The sequence below is a fragment of the Hippocampus bargibanti genome, linkage group LG06, assembly GCF_051943395.1.
Source record: "Hippocampus bargibanti isolate YZ-2025 linkage group LG06, ASM5194339v1, whole genome shotgun sequence".
Classification (NCBI taxonomy): domain Eukaryota; kingdom Metazoa; phylum Chordata; class Actinopteri; order Syngnathiformes; family Syngnathidae; genus Hippocampus; species Hippocampus bargibanti.
Window position 1 is genome coordinate 13744999 of NC_142739.1, and position 21881 is coordinate 13766879.

At 40.7% G+C, this 21881-nt stretch overlaps 5 protein-coding genes across 18 annotated transcripts in view; 3 read left to right on the forward strand and 2 right to left on the reverse strand.

The window, feature by feature from the left end:
* Positions 1–130: 130 nt before the first annotated feature.
* mrs2 (magnesium transporter MRS2) lies at positions 131–7162 on the reverse strand. The gene is made up of 12 exons (XM_088998726.1): positions 6397–7162; positions 5837–5901; positions 5720–5756; positions 5273–5385; positions 2925–3086; positions 2730–2860; positions 2386–2502; positions 2080–2149; positions 1827–1909; positions 1620–1737; positions 1210–1323; positions 131–1111 (listed from the first exon to the last, which is right to left on the reverse strand). Exons 1-12 carry the CDS (start codon positions 6689–6691, stop codon positions 1052–1054), a joined length of 1365 nt encoding a protein of 454 aa, XP_088854852.1. The 5' UTR covers positions 6692–7162; the 3' UTR covers positions 131–1051.
* LOC148896564 (uncharacterized) lies at positions 3255–5250 on the forward strand. Its single transcript, XM_088998383.1, has 6 exons — positions 3255–3261; positions 3742–4207; positions 4268–4328; positions 4389–4528; positions 4614–4757; positions 4834–5250. The coding sequence occupies exons 1-6, from the start codon at positions 3255–3257 to the stop codon at positions 5012–5014; spliced, it is 999 nt and encodes a 332-aa protein (XP_088854509.1). The 3' UTR covers positions 5015–5250.
* A 136-nt stretch (positions 7163–7298) lies between the features above and the next one.
* Positions 7299–15567, forward strand: LOC148896565 (lipid scramblase CLPTM1L-like). 8 transcript variants are annotated; one of them, XM_088998722.1, is made up of 17 exons: positions 7299–7743; positions 7824–7915; positions 8841–9018; positions 9442–9563; positions 9691–9769; positions 10085–10202; positions 11528–11622; positions 11860–11944; positions 12016–12116; positions 12202–12255; positions 12335–12385; positions 12467–12549; positions 13545–13579; positions 13904–13959; positions 14042–14086; positions 14170–14303; positions 14609–15567. In XM_088998722.1, the coding sequence occupies exons 1-17, from the start codon at positions 7543–7545 to the stop codon at positions 14673–14675; spliced, it is 1596 nt and encodes a 531-aa protein (XP_088854848.1). In that variant the 5' UTR covers positions 7299–7542; the 3' UTR covers positions 14676–15567. The 8 variants fall into 8 exon arrangements, 4 of the variants coding, with proteins under 4 accessions (XP_088854848.1, XP_088854849.1, XP_088854850.1 ...); XR_016115296.1 differs by lacking the exon at positions 14609–15567 and having other exon boundaries at positions 13872–13959; positions 14066–14086; positions 14170–14230; XR_016115295.1 differs by lacking the exon at positions 14609–15567 and having other exon boundaries at positions 13872–13959; positions 14170–14217.
* LOC148896566 (uncharacterized) lies at positions 14195–17197 on the forward strand. The gene is made up of 4 exons (XM_088998729.1): positions 14195–14303; positions 15529–15621; positions 16382–16498; positions 16566–17197. Exons 2-4 carry the CDS (start codon positions 15579–15581, stop codon positions 16781–16783), a joined length of 378 nt encoding a protein of 125 aa, XP_088854855.1. The 5' UTR covers positions 14195–14303; positions 15529–15578; the 3' UTR covers positions 16784–17197.
* Positions 17198–17770: 573 nt separating this feature from the next.
* LOC148896567 (focal adhesion kinase 1-like) overlaps positions 17771–21881 on the reverse strand; it is a 62717-nt gene continuing 58606 nt past the window's right edge. For all 7 annotated transcript variants that reach the window (XM_088998720.1, XM_088998719.1, XM_088998721.1 and 4 more), the window contains 3 exons: positions 20172–20252; positions 19981–20066; positions 17771–18785 (listed from right to left, as the gene is read on the reverse strand). In XM_088998720.1, the coding sequence (XP_088854846.1) occupies positions 18659–18785; positions 19981–20066; positions 20172–20252 (294 nt within the window). In that variant the 3' untranslated portion in view covers positions 17771–18658. The remainder of the gene's footprint in view (positions 18786–19980; positions 20067–20171; positions 20253–21881) is intronic.

The following is a 21881-nucleotide window of genomic DNA, read 5'->3' on the forward strand; positions in this document are numbered from 1 at the left end:
TATGCACGCACGGAGAAAATGACATGCAAACAGGGTCGGATATATCGATAGTCCCGGTTATATCGATATTTTTTCGGACTCCCTTGAATATCGATATAACGAGACTTTACTGTATATATATATATATATATATATATATATATATATATATATATATATATATATATATATATGCAAATAAAAAAGTTGGACTGAATGTAACTATCATGAAATAAAAAACAGAGGTGTGTCACTGAGATCAGTGGTCCCCAACCTTTTTTACGCCAAGGACCTGTTTCATGTCAGACAATATTTTCACGGACCGGCGGATGAATACAACAAAATAAAATTATACGGCAGGCATGGAAACTGTGTTTTTTCTTTCTTTTAAAAATAATAACTCGGTTTTTCCAATTCGAAAAGAAACTTTCCAAAGACGTTTGTTTTTTACTCATTTTGTTAGCGTACGGTGGGCTAATTCTAGTGGTATGTATCACATGACCATACAAGCGTTTTGACATGTGTCAAGAGTATATCATAGACGGATGTAATCTGGTAATTTTTCATTTTCAAGATAAATCATAGTTCAGACTCAGATAATAAAAGGGAAATTATGTAAATTATTAATTCTTTCTGCGTGGCCCGGTACCAAATGACCCACGGACTGGTATCGGTCCGTGGCCCGGGGGTTGGGGAATTTACATAAAATGAAAATTGAAAAGTCTATGACTTACTCTTGATGCATGTCAAAACGCTTGTCTAGGTCACGTGATGCGTACCTCTAACATTAGCCCACCGTAAGCAAGCAAAATGAGTAAAAAACAAATGTCTTATTTTGTTGTATTTATCCGCCGGTCTGTGAAAATATTGTCTGACATTAAACCAGTCCGTGGCGCAAAAAGAGTTGGCGACCACTGATGTATAGAATTCCTGACTATGGTGATGACACAACATAACTGCATGTGCGAACATCAAAAGTTCATCAGATCCTGATGGGCAACAAATGCCTTTTGTCTTTGTGGAAAACAGGAGGGCCTTCAAAGTGCTGAAGCTTGTTATAGATTGAGAAACATCATCTCACTCCGGGTTTCATGTCTGATGCTTTCAGATTTCTCTTCCAAACTGGTGGAATCTATGCCCCCAAAAAACAATCGAAATCAGTTTTATTAGGTGTTTTTAAGTACCGTATTCAAGTCATACACATGGGTGCAAAGTGTGTATGAGTATTACTGGTGGTAGTAGGGCAGGCTCGAGATGTCGTCCCAGAAATGAAAGCAGTCGTCTCCAAATCAGACCGCTGCCAAGAAACATGAATCCTGTAACCAGCCAAAAGACACGACGATCCTGGAACATATAAAAATGTGTCAATAATACTTTATTCATTTCAGATTGGAGTGAGGAACTTTCTACCCAAAGGTCATAAACAGCTGGCCACGCCCTTCTAACAAAGTCTCACAAAATTTTACAGCACCCCAAAATGATCACAAATATTCAAAATAATCAACATTTGTTGGAATTGTGCATCATATTTTGTAAAAGAGCATTTTGTTGGGAAATTCCCAAGATTTCTTGGAGGACTTTACGGAAGTCACAACATATAAAAGATCCAAACACATGAAGACAAATAAAGGTGATCTGACCTCTTCAAAAGACGACTCCAAATTCATTCCAAAGGCCACCCCGATGAGACCAAATAAGGAGAGTGAGAAGGTCCCCATGGTCAGTTGCAGGTTCAAACGCATCATCACATTTCGATGGCTGGAACAGACAGCAAGTGCCTTTCGGTTCAATTGGATCAGATTCTGCCAAATATGCTTCAAAGATCATTTTGGGACATAATGGCACACCTGTCCAGATTGATAAAGATGACACTTTCCGAGTCATCAATCAGGCCTTTGAGCTCCCTGGCCTTGTTGCCCAGCTCCTCAGCCTGTATGGGCCGATGTGACAACACAAGCGCAAGATAAGAACAAAGCATGCCTCAAATCCACGTAATGGACAAAGACAAAAGAAATGTTCTTTTTTTTGGAGAAGTCACTTGTGTTTATGAATGTGTCATCACCACAGATTATTACTGTTGCCGAAGCTCAACACCATTACCTGCATGTAGTAATTATCCAACAAAAGTTCCATCTCCTCTGCATGGTCAATCCCCAAACTGCTGTCCTCACTAGAAAGACAAAAATCAACAGTAAAATAAAGCCCATGTCAGATAAACATTTACCTGTCCGTAGAAGAACAACTTAAATAAAGCTTTAAATGTAAAAATCACAGGAATTTAAGACAATTAAAGATGCATAAATATCCATGATAAATCACTTTCCATTACCCACAAATTGCGACATTTGTAAAATGACATACTGTTCTTTCTAATAATTGCACATGGTACTGGTACCCCCTACTTACAAAACTCTGGGGTCTGTCCACTTGGTGAGACAGAGCTCTTCAATGATTTCATCCTCATCCAAAATCTTAAGCAGGGAATCTTTAAAAACCTTAATGTCTGTCTCCAACTCGGACAAACTATTAAAGAGACAAGGAGAGACAAACGAGGTGTTCATTCATTTCACTGGAAATTGTGAACTTTGAAATTGATGCACAGCCGATGTCATTGATGTCGACATTAAAACTGCAACAAATCATTAAATCAGGAAAACTAAATCAACACATCTTGATAAATTCTATCGCTGGGAATTGATAACACCCTTTCAGCACGGCTCACATTTGTTTCACTTCATGTGTCAGGTTACCTCTTACTGTTCTGCAGCAGTATGTGGAGTTTACTTCGATCAGCAGACAGGATTTTCGGATCCACCAGAGATTCCAAAATGTCCAATATAACAGGTTCAACTTCGTTCAGCCGGGTTTGTAAATTGTTTACCTGTTGATGGAAGCCGGCTCGATTGAGCACGAGCTTGTCGCAAAGTTCATAGGCTCACCCTCACCCTGTGCTGTAGGATGGCTTCCAGAGCCCTGAACTCAAAAGGGAGTGAGTGCGTCTGAGAGGCCAGCTGCGGGGCAAGCTCCAGCACCAGCCAACGCTCCAATCCCACCCCACGGAAATCCAACACCAAAAGGCAATGGGGAGTCACGATGGCTTTTAATGACTGTGGAGACACAAGCAAGGGGAATAATTGAGGTGTCATCTGAACAAAAATCTACAAAGACTCTTTAAATGCTTTAGCAGGGAACCCCTCTCGTCCCCCCCCCCCCCCCCCCCCCCCCCCCCCAAAAAAAAAAAAAGACATGTTGAGCTTGTAGGCACCGAGTCAGATATGATTAGTAAATATTTGCGGTGAGGGGCTCCCTCCATAAAAGGGCCTTGTTGAGAAATCAAGAAAGTCAGCCCGTGCAGAGATGCATTGTGTCATATTGTGCCGTATTTTAACATCAAGCTTAGTGAAGTGCTGTGAGCTGAAGGGGCAGAAAGGGGTAAAAAAAAGTATTCAAGAATTTGAGTAAGTTATAACCACTTGCTCTATTTCCAGTAAACTACAGGTAATTGTCAAATATTTTTAAAGTAACTGGTAAACCAAGGGTATCAAACATTTTTTTTAAAGCAGGCCATATCGTAGCTACTTCTCAGGGGCTGTTATGAATTTCCCCTGCACATATTACATATGGAGCTCACAACAAATTAATGAATAACTAGTTTTCATATTTGAAATACAAATTTGACAAAGTGAAAAAACAATTCTCACCGGCAGGAATTAGATGATGTCTCACAAGACTCATCAAGAATTTATTTGAGGGAGATTTGAGGCATATTTTTCGCTGATGCAACTTTTAGGGCGTCTGAATTTCTATACTTTATTTCCACTTCTGAAAGTAAACTTTTGAACTTTTACAGCACTGAGCACACGGCAGAGACTGTGTTCCCGCAGCCTCAGGAGGTGAGCCTCCATTTACGGCCTGGAGTGAGCCAGTCCTTCCCTCTTTCCATCACCGAGAGAGGGAGGCCAATCCCAGTACTGAAAATTGACACCAGCCCTGTGCCAGCTGGAGTCAACATCACATTTGGCAACATAAGACATGGGAACATGCATGTTGAGGTTAGGAAAGTTAGGACTTGGGCACATACAAAACAAAGCATGAGTCGCTTCAGAAAAATGTGCGCTCTTCTTTGCTTCTGTTTTAAGGCAATTAAGGGGTTGGTCTCAGTGTCTTCTGGTCTAACTCTAGCTGCCATCATGACATTCATAAATATCTTCTTTTGTTTTGCCACCTAGCTGACGGCTTCATTCGGAGTTTCTTTTCCGGATATATATCCACCGTGTTTCCTCTGCAGTCTGAAAATGTCCAAACCATCTCAATCTGCTCTCTTTACCCTTCTCTCCAAACCTTATAGTGTGTGCTCTCCATCTAAATCATTCCAAATCATGCCCATTATTGTCAATTGACTCTCAAAGAAATATCATCATCCAGCTCCTGGTCATTGCTACCAACTCCAAACCACCCAAACAGTATGCCACAGTCAAGAAAACCCGAACGAAAAATATACTGGGAGGTTCTGCAAGTGCAGCAATTTTGATTGCCCGTATCACAACAGGTACTGTACCACAATAAACCCTTACTTGGTTCATCATGTTGCTAGAAAAGCTATAAATCTCTAAAACATTTGATTCTCTCCGCAGGATTTGTGGGGGTCACGGCAGGTGCGAGAGTGGACAGTGCATTTGTGACAACGACTGGAGCGATGAGGACTGCAGCTGTTCAGTCGAGACAACATTTTGCATGGCATGGACCCATGCATTCGGGACAGGACCCAAAAAAGACAGGTGTGAACAAAAAGTCTGTGACCATTGACGGGTGTGACTTTTTTCAGTCTGCCTGAGGGTTTCATTTGGTTCACAGGTGCGAGGCTGAGTGCAACTACCTAATTATGACAAAAGTGGGCAGCAAGGAGGAGATTCAAGCACCGTATAGAATGATTAGCCGTGAGGACTCTTGTTTCTTCTACTTCAGCATCTCCCAAACCCCCACAGGGACACATTGCACTGTGGCGCAAGCGAAAGAATGCCCACAGTGGAAATGAACCAGGCTCAAGAACTCCTAGCATTAATTTGGGGCTTCTTTGATATTGCATAACAGATCTATCTATATATTTTTCAAACATTTAATTGTGATTCATTTATGACAGGGTGTAGAGCTAGGCTGAAATATGCACTTCTGTAGGGGTTTATATAGAGTTCAATAAAAAACAAATTGTAAATTCATGCGAAATAAAATATTAAAGGTGACAGATGTTTAGTTTTTTTATAAAGGAGACATTTTAGAAACAATTTTAGTATACCTCCATTCGTAGGATAATGCAGTTGTTTCTGGTGGTGAGGCTGCTACTGTGCTGAAAGCGAAGGTCCCGTGCCTGAAGACTGAGCTCCTGGCAAAGCTCATTTTTCTTCTTTTCTACAAGTAGAGAGGGTGAACAAGCATACCTGTCAGTTATATGAATGGAACATAAAAAAAAATCAAACACTTAAGGAACACAAAAAAACAAAACAAACAAAATCAATCTCATCTCGCCCAAAATTAACACAGGTGCAGTACAAAATGGTGGATGGATGGATCCTGATAAAACCTGGCCAGACATTACAAGTTCAACATCAAAACTGGGATCAAGGCGGCTGAGCCAGAGAGCCACTTTTGAAAATGCTGGTTGATTTATCTACAAGAGTGGAATCAAAATAAAACACCATCGATTACAAGAAAATAAAACAAACCTGTTTTGTCTGACACTTACCAAATGATGTCACATTTCCCTCTTGGTCGAATCGCATCTATGAGATAAGTGAAATAAGAGGTAATTCTAAATGAAACCAACGATTGTTTGACCGTCTGTCCACAGAAGACGGCTTACCACAACAAAAGGTGGCGGCACAGTGGGAAGAGTAGCTTCGGTCATGCTTCGGCGGACAAGGGTCACTGTCAAAAGACACAGACGATATTAAAAAAAAAAAATTTGGGAAAGTACAAGTGAACTGGTTTAAACCCTATGAAGATAACCATCTTATTTCCAAAACACATTTTTGGGACATTTGCATTTTAATTTTGAAAGGTGTCAAAATGGCAAAGTGCAGTGTTGATTTGAAGTGTACGGGTATCAGCTGGCATACTGTCTAGCTTCCAAGCAGCCATGAACAGGATAAGATGGATAAAATTGATGAATTGATATTTTACAGAACACCCAGATAAATTCATATCTAGCAGCAAGCATTTTAATGTTACAACATTCATAAACATCAGTCGGCTCAGATCGTCAGAAATAGCATGTTAGCTGAGCAACATTCTGATTGCTCAGTAGTAATTATACAGTTACTGGTGCGTTATAGTTGTTGCGCTACTTCCGTTTGTCAAAGACCTACAAATATATGTGGGAAACAGAAAAACTATTTGATCCATGGACAGTTTTGTTCTTACCAGCCAACGATGCTCTTCTTCGCAGGTCCTTGTTTTTTGCCAAACAAATTGGACTTCTTCTCGATTTAAGCAGTAAATGACAACTAAGCGCATCCGAAGCATCGTCACCGTTGTGCATTGGTGGCACCGAGAACCTTGTGAAGTAGCGCATGACACGACCAACCATGGAACTAAGAGCTTCATTGGCTCCCATGCTGGACAGGGGACCAACAGAGGTTAAAAGGCGCTTTGAATTCAAGTGTCCCCTGAGTGGCGAATACATCATTGGGCAGCTCATACACATAGTCAACAGCATTCTGTGTAATTTCGTCTGCAAAGTGGTCTAATACTGAAGACCATATAAAACAACATGGAAAAGTAACTGCATACTGTACGGCACTAACCCACTAAACTAAGGATACCGAGTAGGTGATATCTGGTGCACGGGAAATAATGATAAATGGTTCGGTTGAAGACAACAAAATGAGAGAATTGTGGTTTGTCTCCTTCCCTATTTCTGCCATCATTGTGTATCCTCCCTCGCGTGATCGTCACTCAGTAGACTACAGTATTTCATGTTGTGCTAGTTATCTGAGCAGCTAATCAGTGACACGATGCACTTTGTCCCGAGTTAACAAGTTCTAATCTTCATGACAATGACGTCAAACACAAGAAACACAACAGACCTTCACGTCGCTAGATACAAACTCAATTAAACTGAAACATACACACGATACGATATTAGGGGGCTAAAAAGTGGTCGCCTGGCGCATGCTACGGAAACAGGAGTCTGTCCGACCCACAATCCATCGCGCGCACGCCAAAGATCCTTAACGTATGTAGATCACAGTTAACGACTATTTAGGTCTCTTTTCAACTCCACTCCTCCCACAAAATACACATTTGAATGTCACTGTAAAAAAAGTTAACGTTTTTTAACGTATATTATGGAGCATTAACAGTGTGCTTTGAAACATCCGATGTGCGTCGTGTTTTCATGACTGCATTCAAGGGCAAAAGCTTTCATTGACCCTCTTCCATCATCAGCATCCCGAGGAGGAGGAGGATGCTGCGGAGGACCGCAATCGACCCGAATTCACCTCGTTCCAATCGAAATCCTTTCCAAATCCTTTTGTCCAATTTCGGTGGTTGCTGCAATTCTGCATAATGTTCCCGTCGTGTTCCTCCAAGACTGCGAACAGCGGCGGAAAGAGGAGCTCCGTGGCCAAGCTCGTCTTGGGGGTGTTTATGGTCTACATGGCCCACACTGCATGGCTGCTATACGGATTCCTCAATACCAAGTCCTGCGATGAGGGCAGAAGGGAGGGCTGCATCACCTCATACCTTTCGGCCAGACCTAGATTACAGGTACCCTTTGTGCTGGTCGCCCACAAACCCAGATTCCTTAAAGATAATTATTGTATCGTGTTTTTCCGTTGTCCATCCAGCTGAGTGTGTTCACCTGCCTTGTTCCAGACAACAGTCAACTCAACCTGGCTCTGAGAATTGATCCATTTGACCCACGCTCTACATTTGAAAGGTGGGCTCACGACCACTTTGTCTTGCTTACTGAATGGAGAAATTGTATTACTTTATTGTGTTAATTTGGAAATGAGATACTGTACTGAACACATTGCAGTGGACCTTATATATTCTATAAAACATATTTACTTGAGAAGCAGATGAGAAGTTAGAACTCTCTCTGCCTCATAAAATAACAATACATGCCTCTTCTTTTCTTTCAAATTTAAAAGTATTGGTGACTTTTACCTTTTTATGGCGACAAAAGTGGTAAAATGTCCTGTCGTTCTCCATGATTCCGACCGCCAGCGTGCATCTTCTTTACCCAGGCCGATTCCACAAGAGGACGCCAAATTTCCATAAAAATTATATATGTACTATAAACTGTTGACACTTTCTGAGTAGTGTAGTGGATGGAGGTTTTGGTTTTAAATTATAGAATATAACTTTCTCGTTAAATTTTTAATTGTGATGTGTGTTATTTTTCTCTCCTTGTGAGTCAAAAATGAAAAAAAAAAAACTGTGAGGAATATATTCTTTATTCCAAATATTTGAGACAGCTCCACATTCCAATGACAGCCAATTCAATAATTTTATCAGAAATGGAGGCCTTTATTTTTTGGTTTATAGTTAATATTGTATTATAAATGGACAGCATTATACAGAGAATATTTTACTTAATGTACTGCACTCCTAGAATCAATACATACCGGAGTCCCATTCAAAACCACTGGAGTTGATATACTGTATGTCGATATTCCAAAAAAGTGAACATGTTTGTAATAGATCTAATGTTATGTTTGCACTGGATTAAAATAAACTGCAGTCAATGTTGATTGCTCACAATATTGCAATACACAAAGGTAACCAGGATTTATTTTGAACAAAAGCTCTACATGGGCTGTTTTAAGTATCTGCTGGGTTTTGTTCATCTGTGTATGCAGGCAGGTAAATATTCTCCTGCCGGAGGAGACACGAGCCAACGGCAGCTTATATGCGGTAGTGTACGTCCACAAGGCCAGTATTTCTCCTTTGGACGATAGCCGAGAGGTGCACCATGCAGCTCATCTTACCACCCATGTCAGCCCCACAAACACTGAAGGGCACAAAGACACACAGAAGGTACACTCACTTTTGTCTTGTCAAAATAGTAAATATTATTTCAGAACATTCATTGTGAGAGGTGGTGTTTCCTACTATCTTTGTCACTGATTTATTTCCTGGACAGTATCTGGTAGCTGTCCATGTTAAGCACTTTGTTACATCTTAAGCTGTTGTTAAAGTGCTATATAAATCAATATGTATTGTATTGTATATTGTATGGTGTATTGTATTGTATTTTGTACTGCATTGCTGAGTTTTGGCAAGCACAGTATAGTGGTGCCTGAGATACAAACAAGTGATTTTTTTCCCCTCACGATGTGAGGCTTAAGAGGAATGTTAACATGTAATGGAAAACACGAATGACAGCCGAAGGCTTACCATTGATGTTGAGTTTTATCACAAATCAATTTTTCTGTATGTGTATGTGTGTGATTTCATTAGAATTCCCAATTAAAGCGTCCTGTATCCCACTGGAGACCCCATTTGTCAATCACAATGATGTCAGAAGACTTCACCTTCACCAAAGGAGGACTCCCCAGTGACATGCGTCGCTACGTTAGAATGTACGTCACATGATCAAATCCAGTCGAATGATGCTCATTTTTGCTGGTCAGAAAACAATGATTGGACTGGAAGAAGGGAAAATATACCATGAATCAATGCACTCATTGAACTTCAACGTTCTATCAGCTCACAGGAAGGAAGACGGATTCTCTACCTTCCTCTGCTGCTCATTGATGAGCTCAGCTTCAGAATCCGAGATCTCGTGGTAAAACAATCTCCTAACATACGCTACTCACAAAAAAATAGGGATATTCGATTTTCATTGGAAATTTCAGGATCATTTCAAAAGGTAGCACTGGTGTCATTTTTCCTCTGAACTTAATTTGAAGTGTTCACATGACCATCTACTCTATGTTTTTGTCCTTTGTCTTCCTATACGTCTGTGTTGTCTTCCTATACTTGAACAAAAAGCTGAATATCAAAATTCTCAACAAGTGTCAGATTTTTAAAATTATTTCCAAGGACATCCACATTTCTGTCCCCTTAATGATTCTTCTTATTTCCATGCATCCTTCCAAAGGAGATCAACAGAAGTACCACCCATCTGCCACTCACTGTGTCCTATGAAGGCATTTCTCTGAGGAGATTTCGATTTTGGGTTCATCTACAGGATGTGGTTTATTCCCTGCGCCAGTTTGGTAAGGACTAAGGAGGAATTAAATTTGCTGCTCCAATCAGTGTGAAATGAGGAATCGGATAACTTAAATATTGAAATTACAGAAAGGGTTCATGCAAAGGGCGGCCCGGTAGTGAGTGATTAGCACACCAGCATCACAGTGCAGAGGTCGTGAGTTCAAGACCCGATCCGGCCTCCCTGTGTGGAGTTTGCATGTTCTCCCTGGGCCGACATGGATTTACTCCGATTTCCTCCCACATTCCAAAAACATGTATGGCAGGCTGATTGAACACTCCAAATTGTCCCTAGGTTTGAGTGTGAGAGTGACTGTTGTACGTCTTTGTGTGCCCTGCAATTGGCTGGCAATTCAGGGTGTCCTCGCCTCGTGCCCGAAGACAGCTGATAGGCTCCAGGACCCCCCACGACCCTGATGAGGAATAAGCGATATGGAAAATGGATGGATGGATGCATGGATGGCAGATGCAACGGAGCTCCACCTCATCCTTATAATTCTTTTCTACTCCGACTAATATAACTGTGGAATCACATATGAAAATGTGTAGAAATAAATTGGCACCATGACAGTGACCCAGGAGGAATGAATCCGTAAATTGCAGCTATTGACCATTATACAGGATTATTTCACACACACAAAAAAAGACTCTATTTCTCAGTTTATACGGCGCACAGTAGTATAAGATGCACCCCCACCGAATGGTGTATTTTCCATTTTTTTCCATATATAAGGCGCACCGGTCTATAAGGCGCACCATCAATGAATGAAAAAGGTTTTCCAAATATTATATGTATATAAAAGTTTTCCAAATATCTGGAACATCACATTATAAGGCGCTACAGTAGAGGCTGGGGCTATGCACAACTTCTTCTACAGGGGGAAATGGAGTCGGTGGCTGCTGACAGGACTAGCGAGACCTGTTGTGGCTCAAAATTACTTCACATATAAGGCGCACCTGCGTATAAGGCGCAGGGTAATCCTTTGAACAAAATGACGGCTTTTGGGTACGCCGTGTACACCAGAAAATACTGTAAATAAATACAATTAAGTTAAAAAATATTTTAAAATAAATTCATTTCCATAAACAATTGTTTAATTTTTCCACTGTGTGAGACTAATAAAGGCAAATCCAATCCAATCCAATATGAGTAATTCAAAATGATACAATTTAAAAATATCGGTAAACTACAGTTGGATCATGAGTTTTCAACAATATATTATTATTCATAAAATTTTACCATAAAAGACCAACTCTGTCTTAAAAAATGGTGCCAGCCTTGATTCATAGATTAAAAGTGAGTTACATACTGTATTTCTCTTTGTGCATGCAGGATTCTCCGAGGAGTACATTGATGAGATTAAAGGGACCCTGGTGGGCTCAAATCTGTACCTGTTAGTGCTGACTGCCCTCATCACAGCCCTCCAAGTAAGACTGCGTCCACTTTGACAATTTGAAGAATATTATGTTTTTACAATGAGATGGAAAGACCATCAGAACTGTGAGCTCATGGCTAGCAGGTTTCCTTCCAAACTGCCAGGTTTGCGGTCCAAATTCTGACATGTCGTGAATGTTAGGATAGGACACGTTTGTCACTAATGAGGACAAGTGCCATGGAAACTATTTGGACATGTTAAAAATGTGATTGTCCTCTAACTTTCACAGCTCATTTGTGAATTTCTGGCTCTTAAAAATGACATCATTTTCTGGAGGAAAAAGAAGAGCATGGGAGGAATGTCCAGGAAATCTGGTCAGCAAGCACAACACTTTTCACATTTCGTAAACAAAAATCCAGGCTGCAAAGAATTTCATTTTGCACAGTTTTATGGCGAAGTCTCGGCACATTGTTGGTTTTCCTGCATCTGCTGGAGGAGACCAGCCTGCTGGTGCTACTTCCTGTTGGGCTGGCGGCATGTGTGGAGGTACTACAGAGTATATAAAATATAGGCAGGAATAAGAAAAGGTTGCAAATAGTATGAATAATACACCTCAATGCTGTCTCACCAGCTGTGGAAGCTTTTTAAAGTTTTTCGGATCAACTTGCACTGGAGACGACCGTGCGTGAGTACTGAGTCAATAACGTTCACAATAGCATCAGTGCAAAGTGACGTGACAATCAGAATTTGGTCTCCACATGAAGATGAACAAGCTGGATGAAGAAGAGAGGAGGACTTTAGCGTTTGACACACAGGTGCTTCACTCTGCGAATGTCATCATTTCATCATGTCATTCATTTCTGTTGAAACACTTGACGACTGGCGTTTCTCTGCAGGCCTCCACGTACTTGTCCTACTTGGTCTATCCTCTGTGTATCAGCGGAGCTATTTTCTCCCTGGCCTACTTACGGCAAAAAAGGTGACTGGTTGTTGTACTTCTATTCTGGCTCTTCATTTTGTATTTGCCGCAATATCCTCGTTTACCGACACAAGCCACTTGGACATGGTCAAGCGTTTTATGTCGTACTATATAGAAAGGGCGTTCATCCAGCTTTATTTCTTAAATTAGTAAATATATACATGGCGGCACCGGACACAGCTATGATAGGTCCCTACTCTCAGGTTGGGGGGAGCAGAGGACCACTCCCTGTGGCCCCACTGATTGTTCCTACATAATGTAATGTAATGTAATGTAATGTAGTTTATTCAATACATTGTAAGAATGAAAATTGTAAAGAGCAGTACATTGGGGAGACTCAACAAATTCTCAAAAAAAGACTTTATCAACATCGCAGGGATAATACATGTAGGCCTCAATCGGCAGTACATTTGCACCTAAAAGCTAGCAACCACTCATTTGACGACAATGAGGTTAAAATCTTAGTGAAAGAACATAGATGCTTTGAAAGGGGAGTAAAAGAAGTGATTCTTATAAAACAACAAAATCCTTCATTAAACCGGTCTGGTGGGGTGAGGTTCAATTTGGATCGTTCATACAATAGCCTGCTTAGGCAAAACAGGTTAGGCAACATTCGTAATGCTGATGAGGTGATACCGGTGGGAGTGGGGCAAATAGGCCAGTCGTTAGTCAGGAATGTAGGAACAATCAGTGGGGCCACAGGGAGTGGTCCTCTGCTCCCCCCAACCTGAGAGTAGGGACCTATCATAGCTTTGTCCGGCGCCGCCATGTCTGGACATTAGGGATATATAAATAGGGCCGATACGACCAGTCAGACTTTAGTTCGCTGACGAAGCCTCTTGGATAGGATGCGAAACGTCCGAAACCTTCAAATTTGTACAGATGACGGCTGAAGAAAACTTCTCATCGATGTGTGAATGTATTTTTATTTTTATTTTTTTTGGGGGGGGTGGTCTGTTTCGATGTATTAACACAAATGAATTCCATTTTAACAGTCACTTCTCCTGGATGCTCAACAGCCTGGTAACAGGTGAGGTCACATTAAACGTATTGTGTTATTTGTACACACCTGTAGATCTGTTTCAAATATCCTTCCAGTTGCTCAATTCACAACAGGAACAAGGAACACCGGAACCAATCATGCAGGCTGCATCCAGTGTCGAGTTGCACTCTAAACTATATAATTTATCACAGTGGGTTAATATTGCAGAGAAATCTATGCCTGCCGTTGCCAAACACACCAACGGGCTGTTTCGCTAAATTCTAAATATGCTTAGTGTGTACTTTTGAGATGGCTCTGTTCATTCAAAGCGGCTTTGTAGATGAATGTGGGGAAACTCGTCTTGCGTGACAGGAGTGTATGCATTTGGCTTCCTGTCGATGGTTCCTCAGCTGTTTATCAACCACAAGGTAAGTCACATCTTTCAACCTTTGACGTGTTTCCGCGAGCTCTGCCTCAACTCAAACGGATGTCATGCGACTTTTCCATCAGCTGAGATCTGTCACCCACCTGCAGGGAGCAGTGTTGATGTACAGAGTGAGTGGGCTGTTCTTTCTTTCAGGACTTTGCATTTCACGCAAAGATCTATTTTTATTCATCCGATTCTATTTCCATTTTAGGGAGTGAACACCCTGATTTCAGATCTATGCTCCTGTACTGCCATGTTCTCCTCATCTGAGGGATTCCTGTCCTCTCACCAACTGTCCTTTTTCAGAGATGAGCTCTTCTTCCTCATTTACCTCTACCAAAAAAGGTAGCACATCACTCTTGGTTTACTTTTTTTTGCGCATGGAGTGCAGTACCATTAAGTCATGCATGGCTGTGTTTCAGAAAAGAAATCCCACAAAACTAAAATTCCTTTTGATAATTATTCATTTAATGGTGGAGTGGCAAAGCAAAGGGCAATTGAAGGGATGCAATTTTGGATAGTGCGGTCATGGGGTGCGCGATGGCGAGAATGGTTTTACACTGGAATCTTTGGAAAGACACCACAGCCTGAATATTCATTGAAATAGCAGCAGAGACTTCCTGTTGTTTTATCTTGTCCATCCCCTTCAGGCGTTGGACCCCAAAGGCCAGAAGATCAGAGTGTGTCACTCACAGCAAGAAAGTAAAGACTCAGTGAGCATCTTAAACAAGTGAGATGATGAATTCGGTGACAACGGCTTCTGGTCATTTCCTCATCCAATCTTTTCTTACACACTTACAACCACAGCATCATAAATGCATCCAGTGCACTCATAATATCTACTTGCTCAGTTACAGTCTGCTCCATATGCAGGGTGAGCAGACATTTTCTTCCTTTCATTCATTTATCCTGGTCATGCTGCAGCTTAATGTACTAATTACTCCCCCCCACACTCTATTTCTTATGTTTATTTGTTGCATATTTCCATTGCAAACGTATATAGGCCAAATGTAAAATGCTGAATATGGAGATAAATATCATGCTAGGAAGTGATTTATGAATGTGAAAATGCCACAACGTATGTGGGTGCAGTTTCTAATGGACTTCACTTTGTTTGACTTTGCATTTGATGAATAAACAATGATTGTAGAAACACATTAGTGTTTGTCCTTAAGTTCAGGTTGCACAATGACTTCGGTGAAGTACACATTTGCAGTTAAATGTCCGACAGACACTACAGTTATAAAGCAGGACAGATGTGAGAATGTCAAAATAAGTGTCTGTGCAGTTCGTGAGCTGGCAACTGACTCCAACAAAGAAAGTAAACAGCTTGTCGAGCACAAGGCAAGCTGTGCATGCTGAAGAAACACCGGCTTGGTTTAACAAAGGAAGTGGCTTTCATTGGACAATGTGACTGACAGCAGAATAGCACGAGACAAGTATCAGTGAAACCAAACATCAAGGAATGTCGTGCACATGCACTGCAAGACAACATTTATGGAATACTTTCAGTTGATTGCAACTACGTTAACATGGGTGGAAATGTGATCAAGTGGATTTGTACTAACAGAAACCCAACAGGATGGACAGATTCACGTGAAGTGAGTCAGTGTGGTCAGGATGCTGCTTGTCCTCATCGTCCTCTCCGTGTTCTTCTCTCCGGGTGAGTTGTTTATGCTGTGGTTCGAAAGGTTATCAGAATTTTTGTACACAAAGGGGCTTCCTGGCACTTTTGGTGCTTGGTGGCGAGAGGACAGTTTGCTGACAGAGGCCCAAGTTAGTCAATTATGAAAACGGCGACTAAAACATGGGCGTCAAACTCATTTTTTACCACATTGTAGTTATGGTTTCCTCTTGGGGGTCGTTATGAATTTGAGGAAACCATTATAATGTTTAATCCCCTTCACATATTGCATATAGACGCGCACAACACATTAATGAATAACTAGTTTTCAAATCTGAAGTCAAGAACAATGACTGTTATTGTGGTTTACTTGGGACAATTTTAAATTTTGGATTCGGACTTTTGCAAGCACTTGGCATGCCTGATTTGTTTTCACGGGCCAAATAAAACGATGTGGTGGGCCAGATTTGGCCCGCGGGCCTTGACCTTGCCACCTGTGTTCTCAAACAAAGTGAGCATGTTTTTACGAGTGGAAAATGGACTCTGGCAGCAATACAATCTTTTGGTGATCCATATTAGGAGTGTCACCACCCCGTGTGATGGATAGCAGGAATTTTGTACAGTCCTGTAAGTTTCAAGAAAACGTGGACATTATGATTTTCTTTAAATACTTGTTTGGACATAAACATGCAAGCTGAGTGTGTGTTTGGCAGAGTTGTCTGATATTGACAAATGTATGGGTATTTTGGGAAACCAAACTATATGTATAATGCGTTTAAACTTTGTCTTTTACTTGCAGTGCTATTATTGAGCTGCTACGTGTGCAGCTCTTCTCTCACTAATGACGAGTGTAATTCAAGTACACAGGAATGTCAAGCACCACTGGACACTTGCATGACAGTCGTGGACACTTTAGGTACTGATCTAACGGATAACAAAAGCGCCACGACAAGATCTTGTTGATTCTCCGAGTGTTGTTGCAGGTAACATGAAGGCCATCGTGAAGCAGTGTGCCAGCAGGGCCACATGCAACGGAGCAGCGTCTACCGCTTTTGTGGACTCTGATGGAAACGGGAACGCAGTCAGCTGTTGCAACAGTCACAACATGTGCAACTTTAGTGGAGGAGAGGCTATTCACGCCCAAGAACTTGTGAAATTGCTGCTGCTGGTGTCTGCAGGAACAATACTGTGGTCAAACTGAGGTCAAGTCACAAAGGCTAATGGTGGATCTTTGGTTGACAGATTTCCACAGAACACATGATATTTTTGTGAAAATGGTTATCAGTTTAAAAAAATGACACAAATGTGATGCAAATCAGTTGTTAGAAATACAATTAACCCAAAGTTCTGTGTGACAAAAGTTACTCTGCTGTACAATGTAATACATTATAAGCAATTCATCGGCTCAAAATGTTGAATTTGAATGTTTTTAACCATAAGAGTGATAATGTGCAATAATTGGCCTGATGGTGTGCGCTTGATTTTCAATATCCATGTTGGAGTCAGGACTATATCAAACTAATGCAACCATTTTTTTTTAAGTGTGAGTGCTCGCACAGGCTCCTGATATTCTTTTTGCTGCAGTTGAATTAAAATCATGCGGTTGTAATATTTAGTTGTTGCTTTTGGATAAAAAGCTAAGACACAACCTAATTTGCAAACATGCTTTTCCAGGGGAAAGCAACATACCTCATATTTTATTGAGTTGACACTGGAATTATAAGATGATTTACACGCGTTCTTTTAAGATCCGAAAAAAGTACTTTGGGCACATGCTGTCAATCAATATATCTTTTGCAAGAGGCTCAACTGAGTAAATCATCAAAGGTGTTTTGAGTGAAATGGGACTCGCCACTTCCACTTCTGCGTGATTTTTATTTCATTGTTTTTCCTGCTATTTAACAAGAAGGCAGACAAAATGAAAAACAGTGTTGACTAATGCGACTTCTGTACAATCGACCAGTGATGTACACCAGTAGAGTTTACAATATGCCAACGTGAGCAGATTTACACAACAACAAAGAGATAAAATAAATTGTTTATTGTACATTTGTAACCATCTATCACCCAAGGTATTGATTGGCTGGCTAGACGTGATCATCATACCTGGGTCAAACTATTCTAGATTCATTTTGGTGCTGTGCAAATACGCTCTCCTCCATCACACTAAATCATTCCACACGCATGGAGTTTGGTGTTCTCAGTTCATCCTAGTAAGTTTGTAAGATGATGTTCCAGTTTCGTGGCTCAAAACATCAACCCGGGGATCTCGGACATTTTACCAGAGATCCACTTCATTTGAATTTCTGGCAAATTCCTCTGTGACCCGAAGCGGATATGAGTAGGAGGAGGCCCTCACCACCATCCTTCATCTTCTTCCCCACCTCTGTGCTGCTGGGATGGAATATGTATTCTGTTTAGAAGCAGAGTGTGAGTTAAAATGACAGACGATAAAGAGCAAAGTTTGTGAGATCCAAGGCGGCTTCATCAAAATCTTTCAAATCGGCTCAGAGCGGAGCAGGATGAGGAAGACAACAGGAAAAGAGTCAGAAAGACAAAAAGTAAGAAAGGAAAAAAAACACCCTTGAGTGTTTTGTATCGTGTCTTTCTTTAGTCTCATTTGTGGTGAAAAGAAGGGAAAAGGGAGGACGAAAATCAGCGTGGTTTCCGTGACCAGAAAAAAAACAGCTGACATGTTTGCGTCGCCTATCCTTGTGATATGACGACGCTTAAGAGAGTCAAGTTCCAATGGCTTGGCATACTCCAACAAATGGAATCGATGTGCAGCCAACCCAACATCAATCAGATCTGGGTTCATCCATGATTTTATATTCTTCTGTTTCTCCCACTTTAGTCCACAAAGACGACAAAATCCTGATTCAGGAATCGTTTTGCTCAGTTCTTTAAAAAAAGATCTCACAGTGGTGCAGAGTTAAATAAAGGATCAGCGCCATGGCTACACCGAGGTGAAGACGATATTGGGGCCTTCACACCACCCCATTAGTCAGTTTTTGGTTGAAAAGTTCCAACAACTCTCACTGGAAGGAAGTGGACGGATCCGCCAGTCTGTGTGGTGCTAATGTGGGCGGGACTGCGCCATCATCTTGAGCCGGGATTGGTCAATGACGTCCAGCAAATTTTTAGCGTCCACAGCGAGGGCGTGGGCGGCGGTCAGCATCTGCTTCTTATAGTCTTGCTGAAGACTGAACGTAATATATGAAAAATATATATTAGCTACATTAGTGTCAAGAGTGGGCGGACAAAGGAGACAATGATACAACACCTCGTCTGAGTATACTGGCTGCCGGTCAAATATAGAATCAACTTTAAAATGCTTCTTTATACATTTAAAGGACAACCGACGTCTCCGGACAAGTTGTGTCAATAATTTGTAAAATGGCTTCAAATGACTTCTACTGAGCGTATTTTACAAAGATTCCAGCGCATATAGCTATATTTTACGTTTTAAGACTCACGCTGAACATTCAGGAAGTCTTGTTTTTGAGTTGGTGACAAGTCCGTACGTGACGTCACTAAAGGACTGCCCCTGACCGTAAAAAAGATGCATTGTAGCGGTCGCCATGTTGTGCCTCTTTTTGGGTGGGACATCTCCCCTCAATGTTGCCTCATAATGGCACGGAATAAATTCTTTAATCGATTGCAAACATGTATGCTTTCCTCTTCAGAACTATTTGAATCATATTCATAACTGGATGTGGAACAGGAAAGCATATTCTCCGAATCTGAAGCCATTGTTTTGATTCACTAACAATGCAAGACGTCTTGGCGTGACGTCACGAACAAGGGGGCGGGACTTTCTGAAAATGCCCAATTCGCAGCTCATTTTTTTTGCAGATTTTGGACACTAAGTCATTTTTATTGGTGTTTTGCATTTGACTAAAAATATCATACTGTGTGTTTTGGGTATTTTAGATGATATAAAACGTTTTTCTGATGTCAGTTAAAAAACAAAAAAGTGACGTCGGTTGTTCTTTAAAGCTATCCATAATCTTGCTCCCCCATACCTTTCTGACCTTCTTCAAATTTCTATTCCCTCTCGTTCCCTCAGATCCCCTTCCTCCCTCCACCTCTGTGCACCCCCCCTTCCCGTTCTCTGCACGATGGGGGACAGAGCAAAAAAAGAAATTGCAAAACCCCAATCAGTATTCTGATCATATGATTCTGGTGTGCAGGATAGCGGCTCCCGAAGGACAACGTTGGTGTCTAATTTGAGTATGTTTACCTTTGACATTGAATCATTGAAATACTCCTTTTGAAAATATTTTTTGATTCATTCAATTCGTCTTCGTCCGAATTTTATTACTTCATTTTCCTTTTTCAGCGTGGCCCTTCTTTGTATGATCCCGGATTACTTGACTGTGATGTGTGTTTTGTTACCTCGTCATCACATACTGCTGAGCTAACTTCATTTTTCCAATCAATTCTGCCAAGTCAGAGTTCAAAAGCTTTTGCGCCATCTCGATCTGAAAAACAACAACACAAAAAACCCCACTTACTATGCATTGATAATGTTCGTAAGCAGATATTGTGTTTGTAAATGTATCTGCTGAAAAAGCATGTGTCATTACCTCTCTGTGTGTGCTGGCTGGAAGTTGCGGTAGGGTCTCGTCGACTGTGGCCAACAACGTCCTCAATGCAAGGCCCACATCCTGAAAACAAGAGACCACACAACCTTTTCAATGTGAACCACAAAGCTTATTACACAGATGACGTCAATAATGTCCAAAGAACTGACAAATGTTATTTATCAGTGTTTTTAACAGGACACCGTGGGACAGATTTTAGGAAAAATGTGAGCTGTGAGCAAAATGCGAGGAAAAGTTCTCAAATGCCACGAACAAATATTATTATGACATAATAGCTATACAGTAATGCAATCTTGGAGCTTCGTCTGTGTAAGCTCTCAGTCGTACAGGAGTGGTCCATCGATGAGAAGGTTTCTTCAGCCGTCATCTGTACAAAAGTTCACTTTTGTACAGATGACGGCTGAAGAAACCTTCTCAATCTTGGAGCTTCTGAAAAAATAGTCTCACGGCTGACCTAGACCAAGTCTCAAGGAGTCATACTATATTACTTAGGGAAAAAACTTTTCATCTTTGCATATGCCATGTATCTGAGACAGAAAGAAAAACGTTGATTTTGACATCTGCACCGATTGTTGTGTTTTTCTAATTTTTGGATCGATCGCAATAAGCGATCAGACTGCTGAATTGTTCCTATTCTTTAACTAGTTTGCTTTCGGTGAAATTGATTTTTGTTTTTACTCGCATTCTTGCGGATTGGTCTCCTTCCGAAAAGAGGAAATAATTTAAATCACGTCACTTTGAGGTGGCTGCTGTGAACAAAACAAAACTACATTGACTTCAATTGCTGGCAGTTTCATTTTAAGGGGAACAATTAGTAAGTGTAAGAAATAAAACAGACATGACAAACACACACCACATTCATATTATTTATGAATATGTTGAGCTCAAATCATTTTTAAATGGACAGAAAACAAATGACTGAATGGCGTTTTATTCGACCAAAGTTTCGCCTTATAGAAATGAGCCCATTGCATTCACGAGTCCTAATGGAAGTTTTCGTAATCGAAATGAATGTGTGATTTTTATTTTTACGTTTCCAGAAAAAAATAATAATTTGAGGACCTGGCAGTTGAATCTATTCGTCTCATTGATATTAACGTTCGAAAATAAGTTTTCCAAGCCGAGGAAAAAAAGTACTGACGATGGGTATGACATATTTTATATTGACCACCGAAAAGAAAGCCGCTGATCACGAGATTAAAAACAATTATAAAACATGACACAAGACGAAAAGTGTCAGAAATATATATCCATATATAACGAGTAATTGACTTTATTTTAATGTTATTGTGCCGAATTTTAAAATTTGAGTTACTTCCGGGTTGAGCTGCCGCTGCTCACCCGCTGAAATCCTATCCCTTAACTGTAAACTGTCCTTCAGAGTTTTGAAAGGCACTTATAAATAAAATGTATTATTACTATTATTATTAGAGCGTGATTTTGTACTGTACACAATGTTATGTAGGATGGGCACATTCTTGTACAATGTTGATTGCAGTGCACTGGGGGTAAGTTGAATGACTCAAAACATGGCCTCTATGTCGGTGCTTTCTTTCACGTAATTACCTCTAGCTGCACCAAAAACTGTTATTTTCGGTAATGCGGAAATGTCTTTTGATCTTTTTCACAAGCTCTTCCAATTTAGTGAATGAAGATATAATTTAGTACCCACTACACCCAAATAAATTATAT

What these genes read in the sequence shown, in the direction of transcription:
- mrs2 (XM_088998726.1), bottom strand. Translation starts at nt 6,691, where the DNA reads ATGCTGTTGACTATGTGTATGAGCTGCCCAATGATGTATTCGCCACTC. An exon ending in GCATTATCCTACGAATGGAG is followed by an intron (nt 3,087 to 5,272) that starts GTATACTAAAAT and finishes GTGTCTCCACAG; the next exon opens with TCATTAAAAGCCATCGTGAC. An exon ending in AGCCTGCCCTACTACCACCA is followed by an intron (nt 1,112 to 1,209) that starts GTAATACTCATA and finishes TTGGGGGCATAG; the next exon opens with ATTCCACCAGTTTGGAAGAG.
- LOC148896565 (XM_088998722.1), top strand. Translation starts at nt 7,543, where the DNA reads ATGTTCCCGTCGTGTTCCTCCAAGACTGCGAACAGCGGCGGAAAGAGG. An exon ending in AGGAATGTCCAGGAAATCTG is followed by an intron (nt 11,945 to 12,015) that starts GTCAGCAAGCAC and finishes CATTTTGCACAG; the next exon opens with TTTTATGGCGAAGTCTCGGC. An exon ending in CTTTAGCGTTTGACACACAG is followed by an intron (nt 12,386 to 12,466) that starts GTGCTTCACTCT and finishes GTTTCTCTGCAG; the next exon opens with GCCTCCACGTACTTGTCCTA.
- LOC148896566 (XM_088998729.1), top strand. Translation starts at nt 15,579, where the DNA reads ATGCTGCTTGTCCTCATCGTCCTCTCCGTGTTCTTCTCTCCGG. An exon ending in CTCCGTGTTCTTCTCTCCGG is followed by an intron (nt 15,622 to 16,381) that starts GTGAGTTGTTTA and finishes TTTTACTTGCAG; the next exon opens with TGCTATTATTGAGCTGCTAC. An exon ending in GACAGTCGTGGACACTTTAG is followed by an intron (nt 16,499 to 16,565) that starts GTACTGATCTAA and finishes GTGTTGTTGCAG; the next exon opens with GTAACATGAAGGCCATCGTG.
- LOC148896564 (XM_088998383.1), top strand. An exon ending in GATTGCCCGTATCACAACAG is followed by an intron (nt 4,529 to 4,613) that starts GTACTGTACCAC and finishes TTCTCTCCGCAG; the next exon opens with GATTTGTGGGGGTCACGGCA. An exon ending in ACAGGACCCAAAAAAGACAG is followed by an intron (nt 4,758 to 4,833) that starts GTGTGAACAAAA and finishes TTTGGTTCACAG; the next exon opens with GTGCGAGGCTGAGTGCAACT.